The sequence below is a fragment of the Lasioglossum baleicum genome, chromosome 13 (genome assembly GCF_051020765.1).
Source record: "Lasioglossum baleicum chromosome 13, iyLasBale1, whole genome shotgun sequence".
Lineage (NCBI taxonomy): Eukaryota > Metazoa > Arthropoda > Insecta > Hymenoptera > Halictidae > Lasioglossum > Lasioglossum baleicum.
In genome coordinates, this window is record NC_134941.1 from 13,277,975 (window position 1) to 13,300,350 (window position 22,376).

The 22,376-nt window shown below is 47.5% G+C and overlaps 1 protein-coding gene across 3 annotated transcripts in view; it reads left to right on the forward strand.

Annotated features, from left to right (window-relative positions):
• Positions 1-22,376, forward strand: part of LOC143214763 (cell adhesion molecule 3-like) — a 71,175-nt gene that overhangs the window by 33,947 nt on the left and 14,852 nt on the right. For all 3 annotated transcript variants that reach the window (XM_076436137.1, XM_076436136.1, XM_076436138.1), the window contains 3 exons: positions 1,099-1,174; positions 13,513-13,639; positions 20,876-21,011. In XM_076436137.1, coding sequence (XP_076292252.1) covers positions 1,099-1,174; positions 13,513-13,639; positions 20,876-21,011 — 339 coding nt within the window. The remainder of the gene's footprint in view (positions 1-1,098; positions 1,175-13,512; positions 13,640-20,875; positions 21,012-22,376) is intronic.

Sequence of the window (22,376 nt, forward strand, 5' to 3'; positions counted from 1 at the left end):
CGGCTGTTCTGGACCAGGGGGTACACGGGGTGGTTAAACGGCGACGTTCGAATCGGATAATTGCATCTCGATGCGTTTTCCATGGTTATTGGTCGACGACGTTGACCTAGAAGGGATGGAGAGAAGGCCGTGGCGCGCGCGGCTCCGCTCCGCTTCGACTTCGTAGGAAACGAAGAAGGGAGAGGACGGCAAGGAGAACGATCACAAAGGACGGTACAATGGAGTTTGCGGAGCATTGTTTGAGCATCTAGCACGATCCATCCACTCGCGGTTTTGCGCCCCCTCTCGATCGTTCGATCGTACTCGCGCCTGGTCCTCCCACGGACTTTTCAAGCTTTTCTTCGAGCGGCTCGATCCCCGAAGGTCGCGAGATTTTATCGTCGAAATATACCGAGACGAGGAGACCACAGAGAACAAGAGAGAAAGAGAGAGAGAGAGAGCTGTGTTTTTTTAATGCCTCCATTGTGCCTGGCCGAGTAGGTCAAGCGTTGGTCGAATCCGAAACGAAAGAGGCTTTCGCTCGGCCCGGTTCGCGCGAGCTATCAACGAAACACGAACCGGTCCTCCTTCAGCCACGATTTTCACTCGTCAGTGGACGTCTGCAGGTTAGAGGATGTCTGCGTTTAATCTCTTCATCCTCTCCGAACAGAGACACCTCCCTCTCTGATCCCGCTGTTTCCTCGTACAATTGGCGCAGACAATTTTTATTTTGCACAGAGATCCGCCAGCTGGTGATCCTTTGAATTTGCTCGCGAGTAATAAAAGTGTACTAGGTTGAAGGGAAAGTTCTGGAATTATATCATTGAATAATATTGAGCATATATTTTTATAAATTGATTCAATCGTTTTCTGTAAAATACAACAGAACTCTCCCTCCAACCGTGTATTTCAATGCGGAATTTATCGTGCACGATTATAGGACAATGTCCGCTCGAGTAAAGAACATTACTTCCGTCGGATTTCGATAACAATAGTCCGCAAACAAATCTAGAAACCGGCGAATCGACCGGCCGAGCAGAGTTTAGCGGGAAGTGCTCGACAATCTTAAGAAAGCAGCTCGACGACATCTAGAAAACATGTTTCTTCTTTCTGTTTCAGTGGCGGGCCTGAAGCTGCAGCGCTTAGACGTGCCGGCGTACACTTTCCGTGGCAAGAACGCGCTCCTCGAGTGCAGGTAAGAGTGCTCTCGAGAACCGGCTGCACTTCGCCGATATTCCGCGGGGTTGTCCGTCGCAAGTTTCTCTTTCGCTTCTTCGAAATCGATCCGTGTGTAGCTTCTCCGGTCCGCTCTTTGCCAGCGAGTTGCAAATCGCGTCGTCGCGTGGTAGTCGCCTAATAAAATTACGACGGGCGAACGAGTTGTTTACAGAATCGGTAAACGGAGCAAGGAGAGAGGCTCCTCGTAAAGACATCGATAAAGGCACCGGCCAATAACGTATCGGGTTTTCGCGTACGCCGCCACGGTAAATAAAATTAAAAATAAGAGATGATACACAGGATGGACCGTGGGAGGATCTCTAGAGTCGAGAGACCGTTTATTTATTTATACTGGCGATATCGTCGGCCGCAATCCGGAGTTTCCTCTGGAACGTGGGTTTTCTCGGAGCCGAAAAGAGACGATTCACGGGACCATCCCGTGGACCAAACTCGATCCTCCGAAGCCGAGCTGCCCGGGACTCCCCCGAGATCCCTTCGGAACTCCGCGTTTTCTTCTCCCGTTCTACTTCCCCGCTTTCCTCCAGGTTGCTCTTTATCGGGTCTCTCGCGGGCCAGCACCGAGAAAAACCACGAATAAGGAAAAACCGGAATTCCTCGAGAAGAAGACGGCGTCGGGGGTGCTGTGGTCGTTGCGCGTCATCGATTCGCGAAAAACTGTCGCTATTGTTCGGCCTCCGCTTTCTAAAACCTCGTCAAATGTTTGTCTCTCCTACTTGTCGTTCCTTTATTTTGTTTTGTTTTTGTCTTCTCTGTTTCTTCGAGAAGAATTTTTTTCGTTGCCCCGGCAACTCTTTGTTTCGCGAAAGTAAATGCTCTGATGGGTATTTACCCTCTCAGTACCATTTGTTCCGCTTTATTAAAAAAATCCCGCGATATTTCTCCGCAGAAGTAGTTAGCCTGTAATCAACGCGATAGAATAAGGAAAATTTATGATTGTTCGCCGACTTTGGCCAGTTATTCTCCTCCGCAATCCCTTGGTAATGCCGCAGGGCCAAGTTAGCATCCATTCTCTTCTTAAACGAACTGTTTATGCATCGATTGCGACCGCCAGCTAGATAGGTGCTTCTTTAATCATTGTAATAAATGGCGTATATTATTCATTTTGTGCGTTCACGATGAAAATGCGTGCAATTTTCAACGATTTTTATAAGAATTCAGCCGAGCACGTGATACGCAACTAGGGAGTTGTACGGTCGGTGGCTCATTCAGCAGATTGTTTCAAGCGCGTTAATAGAATAGATTCGGGCGAAGTTTCTAATAACAGTCCCCGCGAGGAAGAGAACGGACGCGCGATAATTCCGTCGATAAACCCTTCCTGATGGGAGTGCTGTCCACCTACAATCGCAGTGTTCAAGTCCCTAGGATCCCTTCGGTTCTAGGGATGTCGCCTCGAGCTACGTCCCTCTGACACTCGGCGCGAACATTTTCGACGATCCAGCAAATTAACCCGCCGGAAATCGCTCGGCTATTGACCGATCCCGGTCCCTCTCTCCACAACCCAGCATCCAGCAATTTTATCCACTGATAGCTAGACGTTCATGTTCGATCGAAATTTTAGAAAGTTAATAAAACACGCAGCTCCACCGAATTTTACCACCTGCCGGAGTTATCAATGTAGCAAATGGCCGTGTACAAGGAATAGAGTACGCGTGCCAATTATTCCGCGAAAAACCGCAACGAACCACACGCCATTTTTCCACGTTTATGGTTTAGGTAAAAATATTTGTGACACCTATTCTTTTTTATTAGCGGATACGTGTGGGGGTGAAATTACCCCTCGAAGCGAGGGTTTCGAAAAATTTCACGGTGGACATAGAAAAGAAATGATGGAAATTAATTGGACTGCTGCAGGAAATGATGCCGCAACATATAGTAGAACTTCGGATTATCCGGGCATCGAATTCTTTATCGTCTGAATACTTTCCACAAAGAATTATTTTGCGTTAAACCAACCCATACGCTACACGATTTACTGCGCACGTCAATAAGGATTAAATTCAGCACTGATATTATGTAATTGTTGTATTTTCCGAACGATCATGTTCCACTAATTAGCACGGGTAATCGAAGTTCGACTGTATTGTTTTAGCTCGAGTTATGAAACACTGCCTTGTTGAAAATTAAACAATTCTTCCGATCTAGAATAATACCATTGTATGAGGTTGTAAAGAGAGAAATGCAGGATTTTTGTTCCTTTGTTTTAATTGCGATTTTATAGCAATAAATATTTACCTTAATTTAATGAGTTATATGTAATTTTAAAGCTTGTTTTACGCTCTTTTGTATTGTAGGTATATATTTGTCGTTGTCAGGAAGAACGCCGCATGTCAGATAATTTCGCTTTCGAGATATTGCCGTTTAAAGTTTTGATCACTAACGCTTTGCCATAGGATATCGGTTCAATTGCATTATGTTTTTGAGCCTTTCGAATTTATTTTCATGACTTTTTCTGGTAAATACACGTCGATCCTATACTACCAAACTCAATGAATGCATAAACTCAATTTTTTTGAAATTGTGACATGCGGCGTTTTTCCTTGCAACCACAGATATGTTTTACGCTAAATTTTTATTAAATTTGGCTTTTACTTCAGGATGTCAAAACGCGATTTTTTTGTACGAGTTCAAACTAGGACGACATCGCCGAAGTGTGGGCGAAGGAAGTGTCAACGAATGCACAGTGCAGCACTGGTATCGCGTTTTGACATCCTGAAATGAAAGCCAAATAGTTGAATAAATATTTGATTAAAATCAAATATCAAAAGCATAATTAAATAGAGGGTAAAACAAGCTTTAAATTAATATATAACTCATTAAATTAAGGTAAATATTTATTGGTATAAAATCGAAATTAAAATAAAGGAACAAAAATCCTGCGTTTCTTCCTTTACAGCCTAATAAATGATTTTTTTCATATTACAAGAACGCATTTGCAAAATTAAACTGATCTTCGTGGAAGTTTTTCGAGAAATCGAGGACTGTGGTACGTCTGACCGGTAATTGCGCGAGTCCGGGACGGCTTTGAATCGGAGCGTCTTCCGGCAGGAAACGAGCCGGCTCGGTCGTCGGCGTCGTATCGACGAGATGGTCAAATATATATCGAACGTCGTCGGCGTCGTTCGGGGAGCCTCGAAAACCGCCTCGAGGATCCTCCGGCGCGGGATCTTTAAGTCCCCGGCCGTGGGAGCATGTTAATTAAAACGTAATGAAATTATGGCGCAACGTCGCGCGTCCTACAATTACGGCTGGCCGGAATATGCATTCTAATTAGTGGTGCGCGCTGGCTCAACGACTTTTCACGTAGAAAAATAAGGTCGACCGGCGCGAGCACGCGCGCTAGAGGGTGCTTCGTGTCCCCGAGAAAGAGAAAAGAGAGAGAGAGAGAGAGAAAAAAACAACAAGAAAAGCGGTTCCGCGGATCGGTTCGAAACGCGCGCGCCGAGGAAAACGACGATCTAGGGGGATCGAAGAGGAAACGCAAGCGGGTGGATGGAACGATGGTCCGTCCATGCGAGACCAATGGAAAGCACCGGAAACCGGTCTGCCACCTTCCATTTCCACGTATCGCGAGCTCAAAGCGGCAGTATGCTCGCCACGTAACGTCGTAAACGAGAAGTCGAAGAGCGCGCGAAGCGCCGGCAAATTGGAGTGTGTGCACTTTCTCGATACCTCGAGGAGCACCGCGTCGAAAGAGGAGCAGCCGCCGCCCGATCCCCGCCGTCTTTTCCCACCTTTCAATCGACACTGCCGTTCGTACGTACGGTACGTTCGTTTCCCGCGTCGTTCCGCGTTTCCCTGCCCTGCCCTTTCTCCCTTTCCTCGAGCCGAGGAAACGCGAGCCTGCTGCTGCTTGCCTCGTCTGCGCTTCTCGTCGCTCTCCATTTGACCCGTCGTCGACGCCGCCGGACCAACTACACGCCAACATGATCGCCTATGCTTGCTCTTTTATTCCGGAACCTTGTCTGCTAGATATTCCTCCTCGTTCAGTCGCACTGCGGGGTATTTGGCCGATCTAGCTGGCCAGAAGTCGATTTCGTCAAACTTATCCCAGGTAAAAACGAGTTATTACAGTTGTTTGAAGTGAAATATTTTTAATCACGAAAGTTATTTTAAGAAAATTGATGGCGGATAGTGTTGTAGCAGATATTTCACACAATTTTAATCAGATATTTGTTCATTTAAATAAATTAACAGCAAGTGAAAATATTGAATTTGAAGGCAGTTTTAATCTCAAAGTACATACAATCGGAAGGAATTGTACTTCCGGGTCCGTCCCGATAATGTTTTTCTAACCACTGCAAAGTGGAAGGTTTCAGTTTTATTTTCGTGTAAAAAACAATTGCGGAAATGTGCGGATTCACAAGTTATTGTTAAAATAAGATTTTGCAGACGTGAATGATATTTTTTAAAGTGATGTTTTACCCGATTCAGAAGCATTTATTATTATTATAGGGCTATCTAATGTTAAAATATTTACACGAAGGCAAATATGGTGCATTACGCAGCAATTGCAAAATGCCAATGTAAATGTCGTTTGCTGAAAACTACTTGTGTGGTCAAGAAGAGTAATCCAACGAAGAAAAAGAAGAAATTCGAAGAAACATGAAGTCGGAAATAAAGCATAAATGGACGGCAGCATCTCGGAAAGAAGAGGTTTTAAAAAAAAATCGCAGTTGGCTTGACAAAACTTTTGAACTGCCACGCGTTGTAATGAGACCGGGTCGGCCATCGAAGCAGTCGTTCGATCAATTGAGCGAACGAAGCAAAAGAAGAAAGACTGAAAATTTACGAAGTAAAGAAGGCACAGAACGTCTAATTTTTGCCACAGAAATGAAATTGCGAGCTGAGGGGATGCGAGATGCTTCCACCGCATTGAGAGAAGTGACTCGTTCATCCGAAGCGAGCAATTAAATATAAAAGAGCATTCGCAAATAATGGTCAAAAAGGTCGCAATTAACGCCATTGCAGGCATTAAGTATGTTTGTTTGATTTATCCAGATTTAGGTATCGCCATTTCACACAGTTAAGAGGCTCATTTCCCGTGAAATGAAGAAAATCATGTATAACGGAATTATTAGAATAGCTCCGACTGCAAAGGGTCAATATATCGATGTTCGAATGCGTGTAGTTTTACAAGCTGGTACACGCGTATGGAAATACACGTTTTATATTTTTATGCACTGGGTTCCGTGAAATTTCTGCGACGAACACAGGCCGCAATCTAGTAATCGCTGATTGCAGACTGATAACATTACGAGCGATTGTATGCGCGTACATTCTTTACAAAGAACATTCCAAAGGCAAAGAAATTTACACCACCGGCAAATTGGGTAGCCGCCGAGTTAAATAACCTGATGACAACATCACGAGGTGCATAGCGGAAGCATTTGAATGCAGAAGGGTGCTCTCTCTCTCGAGTATCCCTTCGAGTCGCATTGATATTCATTCCATTGATACGGTGGCAAGATGAATAGTTAAATTTGCAAATTCTTTTATTGCCAATAAACAATGGCGTTTCTGTACGTTCAGCCGGGGCACGATAAAGCGATATGTGCGGCGAATACTATTGTTCATATTTATATTGCGGTGTGTACAATGCGCGAAGAAAACGTGACGAATTGAGCCAAAGGATATCTGAATACATTTATTACGGAACGAATGCAGAGGACGAAGAAACAGAGGGAAAGTAATAGTCTCGTAATTCGACAGCGGATTTTATGAGAAAAATAATTTTTAGTTTACTCGTAATCAAACTGTACCGACGTGTGCAACAAAACGAATATGGAGGTCGAGGAAGAAGCTATCAAGGACGAAGAAGCGCGGAGGAAGTGGCATGATCGTCTCATAATCATTCGGGAAATTTCTCCCGGGCAGGAATTTCTCTCTCCAGGTTTTCCGGGTTAAATGAATTATCTGTGTCCATCGGCGAGACCGTGTGGTACCGTGAAACAGACAGGTGTTTCTTTGGAACGGGTAAAAGTCAACCGCGAGATAAAGCGAGACGCCTCGGATGCGTGTAACGAGACAGAAACGCTAACAGAAGTTAAACTTCTCGCGGAATCGTGTATCGCGCGGGCAAGAGGAAAAATTGAATAGAAAGAGAGAGAGAGAGGGAGAGCAGAAGTAGAGGATGGAAACAGTCGGGAAACTATCTACCAACAAGAGTAGACGTAGAACGGAACCAGACGTGTATAAGGTAGACCAGCTTGCCTCGGTTTATGACGTGGACGAAGCGTTAACACATCGACGGTAGACCGTATACTGTGCTCCGCCGTATACAAATTTCACGAGATCGAAACAGCGACGATTTGCAAACAGAAACTGTAACTACAAGATTTATCGCGGGTGATCCCTTCTCGGAGATTCCGTTGCGGTGCGCTCGATATGTCGACCGGAAGAATTCATTTTTAATACGGTCAGAGACCCGTGACCCATTTATGGGACATGACAATTTCACGTGAAACCCTCGCGTATGCGAGCTACCTCGTAAATTCTGGATTTTTGCGGAAACGTCGAATTTTAGGGATTAATTTGCAGCGACTGGGAAATAAGCAGGAATTTATTCACTCGCTGAGAGCTTCCGGCCGGCTCACGGACAAATAAAAACCTCATTAAATTGATCAAACTTATACCGAATTCGCGAGAATCGTGTCACAAGTTACTGTATCTCTCTCTCTCTCTCTCTCTCTCTCTCGTGCACGATACCGACAAACATAATTATCCGATAAGTGAACCAGAAGAATGTAAATATGAATACACTGTGATACTGTCATCAGTAGAGGGCGCGGATATTTCCGGAATAAATAAACAGTTTCCCTATTAATTGCAGGGAGCGAGCGAGCTGAATGGAAATCTGCTCCTCTTTTTAATCGTTGTAATTATTTAACCTTTTAATTGGATGACTCTTCGATTACGAATATTTGCAAGAACGCGGAACGGGGTGAATGAGATTCGGGTAGCTACAATTTCGTCGTAATTAATACATGCGGAATATATTCGATACTGATGTGGATAGCACGATGCTATTCGCAGCACAATATTCTACAATTTTCAAAATCTGCTCTTCCATTTAGCGTTCCTCGGCGAGGCGGAAGACTCTCAATTTGCGAGAGATGAGCCAGCTAGTTCGAGCTATGGCTTCGCGGGACTCGTCGAATAATTGTCAAAGCGTTAATCAACCCCGAACGCGTCGCCGAGGAGGAAGTGGAAGACATCAGTGTCGAAACGTCGATTTCCGTTTTCTCGTTCGGTTCGGTTCATTCCGGATGCAGCAGGTTGACTCGACGATGATCGTTTCGATGGACGGAGGCGTCTCGCGTCTCGGAACGATGCGCGCGGCGGGGCGTCGCGACGCAGCGAAAGAGTCGTCCGAAGGGGTAACTGGAGGGTAAAAGCGGGGGGGAGAGGACGAGAAGTTCTTTGACGAGAGAGGTGTCGGTCGAACGTCGGAGCGACGCCAAAGAGACCAGACCGTTCCCGGAGCCGGGTATAAATTGCAAATTAGTTTACCGTCCTTCGCGAGCTCCGGCTCGTTGGTCTCAACCCCGCGTCCTCCTCGCCCCGTCCTACGCCCCTCTAATTTCACCATGGAGATTTCGGCAAATTGGCAGCAAGATTCGAACGGAAAGAGTGTTCCCGAGCACAGTCGATCGGCTCAAAGGCGAAACCAAAAGTAGTCCCGCCATTCTGAACTGTTCCGCCTCGAACAATGGGACTCGCCGAGCCGCCAAGATCTCCGAGACTCTGCGGTGAAAGGGCCATTTCAAAGGAGTACGAACTTTACTCGTACTTAACACTTTGCCTATCCTTGGTCTACCCGTCCCGTGAAAATCGATGATTCACTGTTGGAGATTGGTGTTAATAAATGCACACTGGCACTTTTAAAGGAAAACTATTCTCTATTTCACGGCGCGAGAGGAAGCTCTTTACAACATTTACAACATTCTCGGTTCTCATTTTCTTCGCGAATTCTTCGAAAACTGTTCGAGGTAGTTGTGAGTGACAGAAGCTGCAGTTAAAATCGAAGGCTGATTTACTGCCATTCGGACAAAGCGTCGTCCATTCCGCAAGATTAATCGCGTGTATAATCGAGTAGCATCAAAGTTGCATAGCTCCAAGAACAATGTACAATATAAACGTAACGATCAGAACGAAGACGAGAGGGAAGAGTAGAAACACGTTCTATCGCTGTATAATAAAAGTGTTTACACTGGCGTCGCGAGCTGTGTTTATTAGATGACCAATTTTTATCGTCGCTCATATAGCTTCCTCCGCTGCTCCAACATAACCGCACGCTCACCGTGAACACAGCGTCTGTACGCTTTTTGGCAGTGAAAATTTACGGAATTTCATATGCGACGTACAGCGCAAACATAAAATTTCCGAGGACAGATGGGAGGAAGAATAGGGGGTCTAACAATGATATCGTCGATCACCAATATTCTGCCAGATCGCAGGAGACATAGACGCTGTCGAGACGTCATATCATTTACAAGGGGTAAAGGGTCCCGACGCAAGTTCGCATCGGAAGGGCGGAATAAAGAACACGCGGAAAGAGGAAAGGGGTTGTCGGTGGTATAGGGGTGGTGGTTCCGGGGAAAACAAGGGGGCGCGGAGGGGTACTCCCGCAGGACACGACCCGGCAAATGAGCCGGTGGATGCAAATCAATCCCAGGACGCGGCCCTCCAAATTGTGCACCTACGCTCGAATGCGGCAATCCCTTTTCCAGTAGCTGCAGCTGGGAACTAGGGAGCTGCTACGGCGACGGGAGCAGAGCTCTGGCTGTGTATAGCAGTGTGTGGTATGTGGCAGTGTGGCAGTGGTGGCAACGTCGGTTCTGTGCCCCCTCGCCATCGAGCCAACCCCCACCGATGCCCCCCTGGGTACGTCGATGCGACGATGCAACGATGCAACGATGCGACCACGTCGCTCCGCAATGGTGCAACGATCCTACGCTACCGGCTGAAACAGCCAAGCACCATCCGAACTATGTCGAATCGGCACATGTGTCGTTGCCCGCGCCCGCTTACCTTTTGTCGATCCTCCGGTGCACAGATCTCGTCCGTTCGCGTCCAACGAGATATTACCGTGCCCGTGGAACGTGTTCGATATCGAACTCTCGAACGCGTGCTGAACTCTTCGCCGGTGAACACTCGCCGCTGTGCTCTGAACCGTGGAATATCAGTTGCGTTCCATATTAAACAGTACAACGTTGCGTTATGGAATTGATGATTGTAATTTAGACATTTAGTCCGAGATTCTCGATAGACGAGATGCTCAATGTGTTGAGGAGCACACCGGGGACAGTTGAAGGATCAAACCCAGACCTTGATAGTACGCTGCAGGACCTGTAGATCCTCAATCCTCGGTAGATCGCGGAACCAACACGGATCACGAGTGCCTTCTTTCGGAAAGCTGACGTTCGTATTAGAATCGCGTGAATCGGACACAAAGCGAATCGGAGGAGTCATGTCCGCGAGTTAAAAAGCGATCGAGCGTCTAAACGAGCCGTCGCGGCGCCTCGCGACGTGGCCGTTGGGAATCGCGCGATGAGCGTGCACGTTCTCGTCGGTATGCGCTTTAACGTGATTGCTTGCGCTGGCCTGCACGAACAGTCGCGTCCGAAAGAGAGGGAGAGCGAGAGAGAGAGACTAGTCTCTCTGTCGCGTGACAACAACCTCCCAATGAAGGAAACTACGTACAATTACGGTAATTGATCAACATCCGCGATCGAAGCTTTACGACGACGGTAGGAACGAACGAACCGGGTAACTAAACGAACGGAGGGGGGGAGGGATGGGTTAGGGTGTTCAGATCGGAGTTCCATCAATTTGCTAATCGAGTTCTATCTCCGTTGATCTCGTTCTTAGAAAAACTCGGAGCGAAAGCGTCCCGGAGGATTTGCGATTCCGACCGTGTGCCGCGATAGCTTTTTTTTCCCTCTGTTATTTTTTTCCCCCCCGGTCCGGAATTCAGCGGAAAAGCGACGACATGGAATGGGAGGAAGCGGAGAGAGGGAGAAAGAGAGAGAGAGAGAGAGAGAGAACGTCAACACGCTCGATTCTGATGCTGTAACGAAATCGGATCGAGAGCTGCATGTCGGTTAATCGGCGATTACTAACTCGATTACTAACTCCGATCGGAGTTCTGGATGGAATCGTGGTGCGCAACAGGCTAGCTCGTTCCACGCGAAACGAGACCGCGGCCCCACTAATCCGCGAGCGACAATTAATATTCGTAAAGTAATTAAACGAGCACAGATAGGCTCGCGTTACGATTATACAGGGAGATCGTCGGGGGCTCGTACCTGTCTCGCTCGACACCGGTAAACGTGCGTTGCGACGCATCGCGGGGGTGCAAGCGGTGCAAGCGGTGCAAACGGTGCAACGTTGAGCTCCTCGGATTTTCATCGGCTCCCCGCACTCGCCCGCTCCCTTCTGCTTATCCCTCTGTCTGGTAATAGCTTCGACCGTGCACGCCGAAACGATCTCGTTAATGCGCGCCGACGAAACTCGGCCGACGGAAAATTCGTCGGGTAATTCGGAGAAACGGGCTGAGGGCGCACGGGAAACGCCAACGTGCCTCCGAAACGTCGCCAACGTCGTCGTCGTCGACGTCGTAGTTGTAGTCGTCGATTTTGAGAGACGACGGGAAACGATCTCGCGCTCGCGCGCGAACTCTCTGCAGCCTAGACGTTCCTCTGCTTTCCACAGCGACGACGACGACGACGACGACGCGACGATCGTTTGGATAACAAACCACTCGAACTGCGAGTCACGCTGCGAGAACGCGTTTTCTACCAATTAAATTTTCTTCTCGCCTCCGCCGCGCCGACGGAACACGATACCGGCTGCGACCCAACCTCGCGGAAACTTCTCGCTGTCGACTTCTCGAATTTGCTGGCGCGCTAACGCCACGCCTCGTTAATCTTCAAACCGTCGTAACTGGGTCCGTTCTGACCCAGGACTACCGAGCTACCCGTTCGATTCCTTGATTTTACACGAGTCGGTTCACCGACGTGTGTCACGTTCGATTTCTTCACGATCCGAAAGTGCAATGTATGTTCTTTGTGCTTGTCGAGATTGTAACCATTCATGCGCGAAAGCTTTCTTTTGTGTGCGATGTAAATAATGAAGGGCTGTCGACAGTTCTTCTTACGCGAAGTCTACATTAGCCTAGATTTGCCATGGTTCTTATTAATTGAATCAATTCACCAATGAACGAAAGGGTTTACGTTTAATGTCTTTCTCATTGATGCCTGGCGGACTTGTTTGTGCTGTTGAACGAGGAATTGACGAACGTTTAAATTGAAAGGGGACCACTGCAGTTTCCTTGCGGGAGCAGAATGGTAGAATATTATTCCTACAATCGAGGATAAAAGAAAATGTGCCAGACGAAAGCTGTATTGTTTAATGGAATTCGTTTGCTGTCCTCTTTTCATCTACCGGGGAACTTTGATATCGTTCCTTTTTGTCACGAGTTCCTCTCCTCTGGTAGTAAATCCATTGACTGCGATCGAATCGGTCGTTGTAGATCAGTGTATTGGACAACCGGGAAAGGTCTTGTCGCTTTAATCAATATTGTGGACGCTATTACCGCGCTGAGTGGCGTGTACCGACTCCAGAAATTGCCAGAAAATTAAATTAATCTAATTAATGTAACCGAGATTGGAAACTTCAAATTTATAATAGCGGTATCATAACGATGAAAATGAATCTCTGAAGTAGGTTAAAAATCAGTGTGACCCGTATGTTCTGTAAATCGAACACGGTACAGACAATCGGTTTCTTCTCTAATTTCGCAATCGACGGTTTGAAAAAGCTGAAAAATATCGCATTTAACACTCGGATGGCCGGGTCGATTTTAACCCGGAACTTCAAAGCCAGCGTCCATCTACATGACGATCAATTTAAATTGAAGTCTGTCTAGTTGATGAGAAGATCAATGGAACCAGATAAAGCAGCTTCGAAAATACGCTCGAAAAAATCAGACTGAACGACCAATTGAAGCTGCATACTGTTACCCGCGGAATCTATTAGGTCAGTGCGAAAGTGTATGTACGCGATTTCACGTTGAAATATTATATAAAACCAGGAATTCATATTAAAACTTTAGCGCGAACCTAACACGTGTTTGTGGATTCTGTGAAATCGTGAGAATCGTCGGGCATCCGAGCGTTAAAAGACTAGTCGCGGTCGGGTGTTTGGAAACGCGGGCGCTGCAGACACACCGACCGCAAGGAGGTATCGCAGGTGTAATAATAAGCGGTTGCACCGTTTGTTCTCTTGTTCCAGATACGAGCTGGGAACGGACAAGCTTTACTCCATCACCTGGTACAAGGATCACGAGGAATTCTACAGATACGTGCCTAGAGGAGAACCTACGAAGCACAGCTATACCGTCGAGGGCATTAAAGTTGACGTGAGTCGAAAGCTCTCTTGTGTCCCGCAACCGGCGCGGCGTCGCGTCGCGGCCTTGTTCCTAGCATGGTATCTGATCTCCGCAATGCCGCGTTCCGCGTGAACATCGACCGTTCTCCTCTCCTCTCCCAACCGCCTGGCCTTCACCCTCTCCGAAAATTACTGTTAACAACTGCTAACAACTGTTTTATAACGCCACGGCGATTAAAACTGTTCCCGAGAACCCTTCCACGGAAGAATTGGCCTTGGGAAAGTCTAGTTTATATCGCTCTGCGGATCGTTAGAAAATGTGCATTCAAGATCTTCGTGCAAAATAATTTAATCCTTTAAATTGTGCCAACTCGTTTCTCTCATACATGCATAAAATCCGAATATCCGATTTAATGTTTTCACTTTCTACCGCTCCGTACACAGAGCATCAAAAATCGAAATTAAATCATAGAGGCGGGGGATTGATGATTTTACTTTCTACTGGCGCGTGTACAGAGCATCAAGAGAGATGACACGGTAGCTTTCGGTTCTACAAACCGAGATGAAACGGCAGAGGGTTAATCGGTCGACCGAGCGAGCCGCTGTGAGAAAGAAAGCAATCGATCGGCAGGGAACGGGCGGAGGAACTCGCGCTTTTCAAGTGCCTGGCGAAACTCGAGGAAATCGAGAGAAATTTCGCTCGCGAGCCGCTGATAAGATAGAGAGAGAGAGAGGAGAGTGCGCGCGGGCGGGCTTAGAGCGCGGTTACTCGATTCTTTTACCTCGCATCCAACTTTAATATCCGCCTCGCATACAGACTTCTTTGTGCATTACGAGGAGCCCTGGAAACGCGCGCGCAATTACCCTCGCGAATACACGTCGGCGTGGTTCCTGCCGGGACGAGAGGAGAGGATCCTACTACTCTCTCTCTCTCTGTCTGCCCTATCCTCGACACGATCCCCCCGGTTCCTGTGTCTACCCGTCTCTGTGCGAGCAGGGTATTCGTCGCGTCGAGGGTCGTCGCGACGACATCCGAGGAGTCCTCTTAACCCGTTAACCAGGTTATCTTTTGACCGTGCGCACACGTCAATCGACAAATTCCAAAGCGTCTCTCCGACCGACTCTCGCACTCGTTTCTCATTTCTCTGCCATGACATCGGGATTTTTCTTACTCTCAAGCATGAAAATGAAATGTTTCTACTATTTCTAATTATATCCAATCATTTTTGAATTTCTGGTGGCAAACTTTTGGATTACCGGTATGTAAGAACCACACTCTCTCGATCGTGCTAGTAGACACGTTACCTTTAGTCGCTGCGTTACTTATTGTACCAGCTATCTTGTACATCGTGCTGGCTCCAAAATCTTGTACATCTCTTTTCTTCTGAATATATCTTATCTTGTTCCACATCTGCACTCCAATCATTCGCGCTAGAGTTAGCAACAACTATGTAAAATAGTAAGTTGTCGGTCCCGCTGAGAAATAGACGTAGGAAACAGGGTTGGGTCGCGGCCGAGCGAGTTCGAATCGCAGTTTTTCCCGTGGTTCGGGCGGTGTCGCTCAAAATTATTCTTCGTAGACGGAATATCACGTTATTAGGCGGGTAAGAGGCTTACGCGCTTATATCGATTTATTGCCGTAGTTGCTGGCGAGGCTGCCGGAACGTGGCGAAAGCTTACTTTGGCAAGATGCACAGGCTGCTCTCGGTGCAACTTGGTGCAGCGAGTTGCAGAACGCGGTCCACCAATTCCCAAGAGCTCTCGCGAAAACCTCGGTACACAGGTTAGCGATTCTTTGTTCTCCGAGCGAACGAGACACCGCAGAATTCGTCCCGGCGATGCAGGATCGGATCCTCGACGTAGGATCGTATCTTGGGAGCCGTTAAGGAGACGGAAATCGGACGGATCGTCTCGCGACGCGAACGGAATCGCTGCGAAGAACGCTGAGAATCCTGGCGCAGCGTTCGCTTCCGAAGCAACGAGATTACTCGTTTACCGAGTTAATAAGGAAAGACGGAGCGGAGGCGACCGTTCGCGATCTCTCCGCGGAAATTCAGTATCCGGTGTCGGTTCGCCCCCGGCTTTGTCGCTTCAACGTCGCCCCGGCTCTCGCTGGGAAAGAGAGAGTAGAGAGAAACGGAAGGTGGACGAGAAAGAGAGAGAAAGCCGGCGAGAGAGGGAAGACCCGCAATAGATGGAATCGCGACGCTGATAATCCATTTAGTTCTCTGCGCGCGCGACTCTTTTCACTTTTGCCCCGCGAATATTTCGTTCCTTTCGTTCCAGTTTCTTTCTCTCGAGACCAGTACCCTTTCTGCGCGACTCGCTACCCTTAAAATTCTGCGCCGTTTGACCAGCTTAAAAGTGCCAGCTAATCTGCGGAATCAAACCGAATCCTCGTAAAAGATTTTCTCTGTGATCCACTGTTGTCAGAAGCTGCGCTCAACCGACTTCTCCGCTGTTGTAGGCTTTGCGGATCATTCGGAGCACCGAGTTTCGTGGATTAAATAAACACAGACCTGAAGCAGGCACGATCGCTTGGCGATTTCTGATTGGATTTCGCACTGGAACGGGTGATATTTTACGCGACACTTCTGGGGCATCTTCTTCAACATACGTTGACCCTTTGTCGATAAAACCATATTTAATTCCTCGGTATCAAATGCGAGAAGACGTGAAAATTTCTTTTCCTATTTAACGATCTTAATAAATTGAACATAGAATGTCGACGGCAGCTCGAACGATTCGCGTTCGATCGACGACCACCGTTGTCGACTCACGTCCGACCGTAACACAGGATGGTTCAGGATGGTCCAGGATATTTCTCGCACACACGTCAGTGCATAGAGCATTCTTCGTGGCGGAAACGGAGCAGCGGGGATCGACGGACGACGTCGTCGGACGCTCGCCTCCGTTCAACGAAATTACCCCGTTATTTCGCCGGGTAATGCGATTCCGCGAACATTTCGAGCGTTCGTTCGCGCGTATCTCCGCGGACCCACCGACACACCCTCGACCTCCACTTCGCCCTCCGTCCGTTCGTTTCCCTTGTTTTCCCGTAACTTTGCTCGGCGAACGTAAATCGATTTGCTGATCAAAGAAGTTTGCGTTCTCCGCGACGTCGGCCGTCCACGTTCCGATGAACGCTCTTCGAGAAACGAGAGGCGTGGTTCTCTGTCTTTCTCTCTCTCTCACCCTCTAACTCTCGCGGAAATTCTTTCCGAGTTTCGGTAAGTATTGCGCGATAGTTGCAATTGCGAAACAGTTCGAGACGTAGCTCTTCCGTGAGCACGACCCTCGGTGCGGGATTAAATTAATCTTTTCCACTCAACGCCGCGTTAACTTCTGTATCGAGACGATTCGTTCAAATAGTTTTTATTGGCACGAGGTTTCGCCATTTTGCTCGTACAAAATTGTCCAGATTTTCTCTTTCGTACACTCGTCACGAAGATGGATTGGTACAACTGGAAGAAGTATTATATTAGATTGTTGCAGATGAAATGGCCGTTTCGAATCTTTAACATAAACTTTTACCTTGCAAGCTGTATTCCCATTAATTGAAATAATTTCCAGCGACATCAATGCACTTCTTCCATCGTGATACAAGTGCCTCAATGCCTTTGATTCCAATCAATTCATCAAATGCAGTTTTTACAGCACGTTCTTCTTTGAGTATTTTATATTCAAAAAGCTATCTAGGTGCTTGAAAAAAATGGTAACCAGTAGGTGACAGGTCAGGCGAATAATGAGGGTGAGGAAGAACTTCACACTTCAACTCTGCTAATTTTTTTACTGTTTCTTTCGCAATATGTGGCCGAGTTATACACGTTCATGTACAAATTCATGTACGAGATATGTACTTTTCAAATTGTACAACTACAACCCCATCCATCGTAGAAAAACGATCATTTCAAATTGCAACAACCTAATACAAAGTGGGACTGTTCGTCATCCGTAACATAATATTCTTCTCGACTTGTTAAAATCATTTCTCACATTTTCGCCGAAGATATTAGGGGTGTATTTTCGCAGTTTTCGAATTCGAAATGAGCCGTTCCGCGGACGGATCTCCGGCAACAAACGTTCCGGAGAAGTTCCGCGAAAGAATTTGGCCGCTAGACTCCGACCGGAAGCGAACTCTCCCCTCGCACCAGTCACCTCAAGTCCGGCAGGAAAGTTCGAGGTTTAGTCTTCGCCGGAGAACTTTTCCGTCGAGTCCGTTCGAGTGGATAACGACAACGGTCGATTCCGCAGTTTTTTTCAGCTCGCCGCCAAGCGGAAGAGTGGAATTAACCCTCCCGTGGAAGATCGAGGGGGATGATCTCCGTCCGGTGAAAACGCCGACGCTGTCTCTCTCTTTCCCTCTTCGGATCGCGCGACGATTCCGCGCTCTGTTTGACGGATAATCATGGCTTTCCCGACTTTTCGCTCAGACGGAGATTCCCCCGTGGTCGCCGGATAAATAAATCAGCGTGTGCGAACCGTTTCCGCGAAGCGACGGCCCGGAGACACGGAGACAGACATCAAGCTACAAAATAGAGAGAAAGCGCGAGAGAAATCGAGACAGAGGAAAGTTGCCTAATACCGGGATGTTTATTTTTAATGGATTCTACGTGGATAGAAAGCTTGTAAACTTCTCTCTTTTTACTTCTGTGATGCATTTCTATGAATCTCGACATTAGCTTTTGATGTATTGCTAAATAACCGACAGCGTGAAGTCGGAAGGGAGACACCGAAAATTTTTAGATAGGAAAATTAAGTGGCGTTACGTAACGGAGCAAAAGGGGCGAACAAGAGAGAAAATTAAAAGTCGAGAACCCGGCTAGGTAGAAATATACGACTCTGCCCGCTAAATCCACTTAATTCCTGCTACTCCAATAAGTGTCACGAGAGCGTATCCGAGAGAGAACAAGAGAGAATGGGAAAGAGAGAGAGAGGGAGAGCGGGAACCAGGAGCCGCTCGCGCGCTCGCTGCGCCGGAGAGGGTGAAAAGACACGCTCGCTTTTGTCCACGGAGAAATTTCTTTGTCGATATCGGAGAGCCATTGGACCGAGCCAGATTAATAGCCGTGCTCTCCTCGATCTCGAGAACCGGGCAAAGGGATGAGCCGATTCGGCTCACGTAATGCTCGTTACGCGTCGGCCGATATTAACGAGCGCGCCGAGGAAAACGGAACTTTCGTGCCTTCCAAAACGTGAATCGGAAACGGACGTACACCGTTTCTGTTCCCCGGCGAAACCGTCGTGTCCCGGTTCACCCCCGTCCCCACCCGTTTTCGAATAGAGCGTTCCTCTATCTGTTCCTATCTGGAAGAGATGGTCAAGTTTTGCGATCCTCCTCTCTCTCTCTCACTCTCTCGGTTTCCTTCGGACTTTCGGTTTGGGAGTCGCGCGCGATCCGTCAGATCGATCCACGGGATGAGACGGGGCTTTGACTGTATCGCATCGAGACGGTGTTTCTCTCCTTCTCTCTCTCTCTCTCTGTATCGCTATATCTCTCTCTCCCATTACCGTCTCGTTCCGCTCCTCCCATCTCCTTCGTCGGACTGCAGACGGGCGAGAGAGCTCGTCTCTCGCATCCTCTCGATTCGTCAAACATTTATTCGGGACGATAAAATCGACCCCGTCGCAGAGTCGCGGGAGCACAACGCGCATCCCACCGCTATCGAAAGGTATCGGCAATTTTATGCTCTTTCTTCCCGCCAACCCCCCTATACCCCTCTCTTTCCCTTCTTTGTGCACCTGTCCCTCACCTATCTTTCGGTCGCTGCGGTATTCGGCCCAGAAGGCCGGCGAGAAGTCAATTAAAAAAGTCTTTCAGTGAAACGAAAATATTTGTTATTTGAGATCAATGTATGAAAAATATCCAAAATGTCATTTCTCCATGAAGAATGGAGGTCACCTTGATTTTTTAAAACGTCTCCGGGCCGCGTGTGCGAGCGAAGCTCAAGATGCGCCGCCACTGCCTGCGCTGGTCCGGTCCGAATCGAACACGGAAACTGCAACTGGAATTGCAACTGCAACGGAACACGGCAGCAGCAACGTTCCTGTTCCTGTTCCGCGGCCCCGCAGTCCTCCCTTTTCCGTTTTACGTCCGGCCGACGAGCGACGTAACCGCGAGCGGAAACGCGCGTTCGATGCGACCGAAACGAGCGGGCCGGTAGTTGGACTTTATGTTTATCGCGACGCGGAATGCTCCAATATTCGTGTACTTAGCGGTTTATCGCGCCGACCCGCGGCGTCCGCGTCTTTCTCTCGCGAGATCCGCGAACCGAACACGGAATCACCGGTTCCTACAGACAACAGAGTGTAAGAGCCGAATCCTAGACGGAGCTAACTGGACAGTTTTACGATCGCAGAGCCAATTTTCTCGGCCTCCGTTCCCAGCGAGCATCGACTTCTACGATCCCGACGACCCTTTCGTTGTCCTACAGTTCCCGCAAACCATTTCCTTCGCTTAAATGCCGGTTGCGACTCGATTAACCTGTTCACCGACGAATCCGTTTAATATTCTCCCCGGTTACAAGCCATTTTTGGAACCATCGCGGTTTCGGTCCGCAAGATTTCAGCCGTTTGCGATGGCGTTTGGTTTGAGTACGCTGTTGATAGCTCGTCGGCTCGTTGGTATTTTAGCTATTTCAGTCTCTTTTACTCGATTGGGGACGGGATTGTTTGATATGGACCGCGGAAGCGGGGAAATATTTTATTTGTTTTATTCAATTGGTTTTTAAGGTAGGCTAGAGAGACTCTCTGTGCCAGAAAAGATTCGAAATTCATGGACCAATCTGTGTCTTTTCGATTATTATTCCGGGCTGGATAGGTACACTGCAAAAAACCGACATTTTTACTATTACATCACGCTAAAATCTGCGCGATCCATTAACTGGGATTACTAAAATAGTCGATCTATAATAATTAGACCGCGGACCTCCGCAGATTCTCATTCCCATGAACTACTTTCCTTCTAAATTTACTTGCCTGTCGAAAAGTCTATTTTAAAATCATAATCTACTGAAAATATCGTTCTTGTATTAAACACGATAAGCATAAAAATGGCAAGTTTGGAATTATTTAGAGTTAGCCCGAGTTTTACAACAGAAAAGCTTCGGATGCTCCCGTTTTAAAGTCAGCAATCAGTATAACTACCTCTCGCCTCCGCGACCTCCCTTGAAAGATAAATCGGTGTTGTGTGGCGGGATTGTTCGTGGGTGGACGGGATCGGGGGGCAATTAGTTTTTCGGGAATTGATCGGTCGATTCTGTTTCAGAAACGCAATTCAGACCACCAGCAGGTCCGGCTGCTGAACGCGAGCCTGCACACCAGAGGACGGTACAAGTGCGAGGTGAGCGCGGAGGCGCCGAACTTCAACTCGGTCAGCGCTGAGGCCAACATGGAAGTCGTAGGTGAGGGAATGCTGGTTCCCCAACCTCCTCCTCTTTGCGTCCCCGAAACCCCTGTAGCGTCTCCTTCTCTAGTTCGTCCTATTCCGTCCTGTCCTGTCCTGCCCTGCTAATTAATGATCCTTTGATCGTGGCCATCGAACTGCCGTAATTTGAGCAAAGCCTTCTTCGTTTACGAGTCTCGACGCGATCCCCAGACCCGATCGCTCGACTTCCGACACCAAGAAACCCCCAGGTTGCGATTGTTAATGGGAAACACGGGTTTGGTTAACCCTTGTCCACTGATCGGTTCGAATCGACCCAGAACTTCGCCCTCAATCGTCAACGCATTCCATCTTATCCATCAATTTTTATTTCCAGTTTCAGGAAATGATTCCAGTTCCAGGTTAATATCAAAGTTGCACATATAATAATATATGCGTGTTGCTCGGTTTACAGTCAGCGAGGTACTGTCCCCCGTGTTATACACTATTAGAAAAAGAAGTCGAAGAAATTTCACTTTTACAATCATGTTGCCAACACGGAAAACAGTGCTCAGAAAATTGTGCCGGGCTCACGAAAGTCCCCAGGATACCATTACAGGGTGATAAAAATTTTTAGTAGCCTGAAAAAAGCAAATTGTCGTGTACCCACGTCCGTACTATGTGATTTTCAAGTTAATTGCAATTATTGGCACTTATACCGGGTTCACTCGGTAGCGCCGCGTTTCTATCTCCGCCATCTTACGACAGCGAGTGCTCCGCCAATTGCAGCCGGGATAAAAGCTTCCACTGCTCCCAAATGTCTCTCCTGCTCGCTTAACATGAAAAATATCGGATGCCACGATTGTCTGCAGAGTACACAATGGTCAAATACCACGGTTTCAGTATGACTAAGGAATTTAGCATTAATATAGAGTCTAGGACCCGACGATGCTACTCATTACTCGAAATTGTACATGGTTGCTTTCTGTACGGTTCGTAACTTCAATTAAACGGATAATAGAAGCTAATCTGTGTATATAAAAGCAATTGCGGGCTTGTGGTCGTGCTCGAGACTAACTCTTCCTAACAATTTTAACCTCGAATTAGAGTAGCGACTAATCGATTCCTCTAACTCTTATTTATCGCAGTGTATTAGATTTCAAAACTACGTGCTCTGCTTTATCAACTAATTATACAGTCTGTTAATGCTTGATGGGTTTGGTGTTCGCTATTTCTTTGGGGCGGCAGCATCGATCCATCAGGCTTCCAGATTGATTAACAATTTGGGTTTGGTTTCAATAAAAATCCAAAAATCCGTACCATGGAAGTATTCGCGGAACGATTCGCGTTTAATTACAGCGCATTGGCGAGTAAATCCATCGGGACAAAGGAGCCAATAAATAAT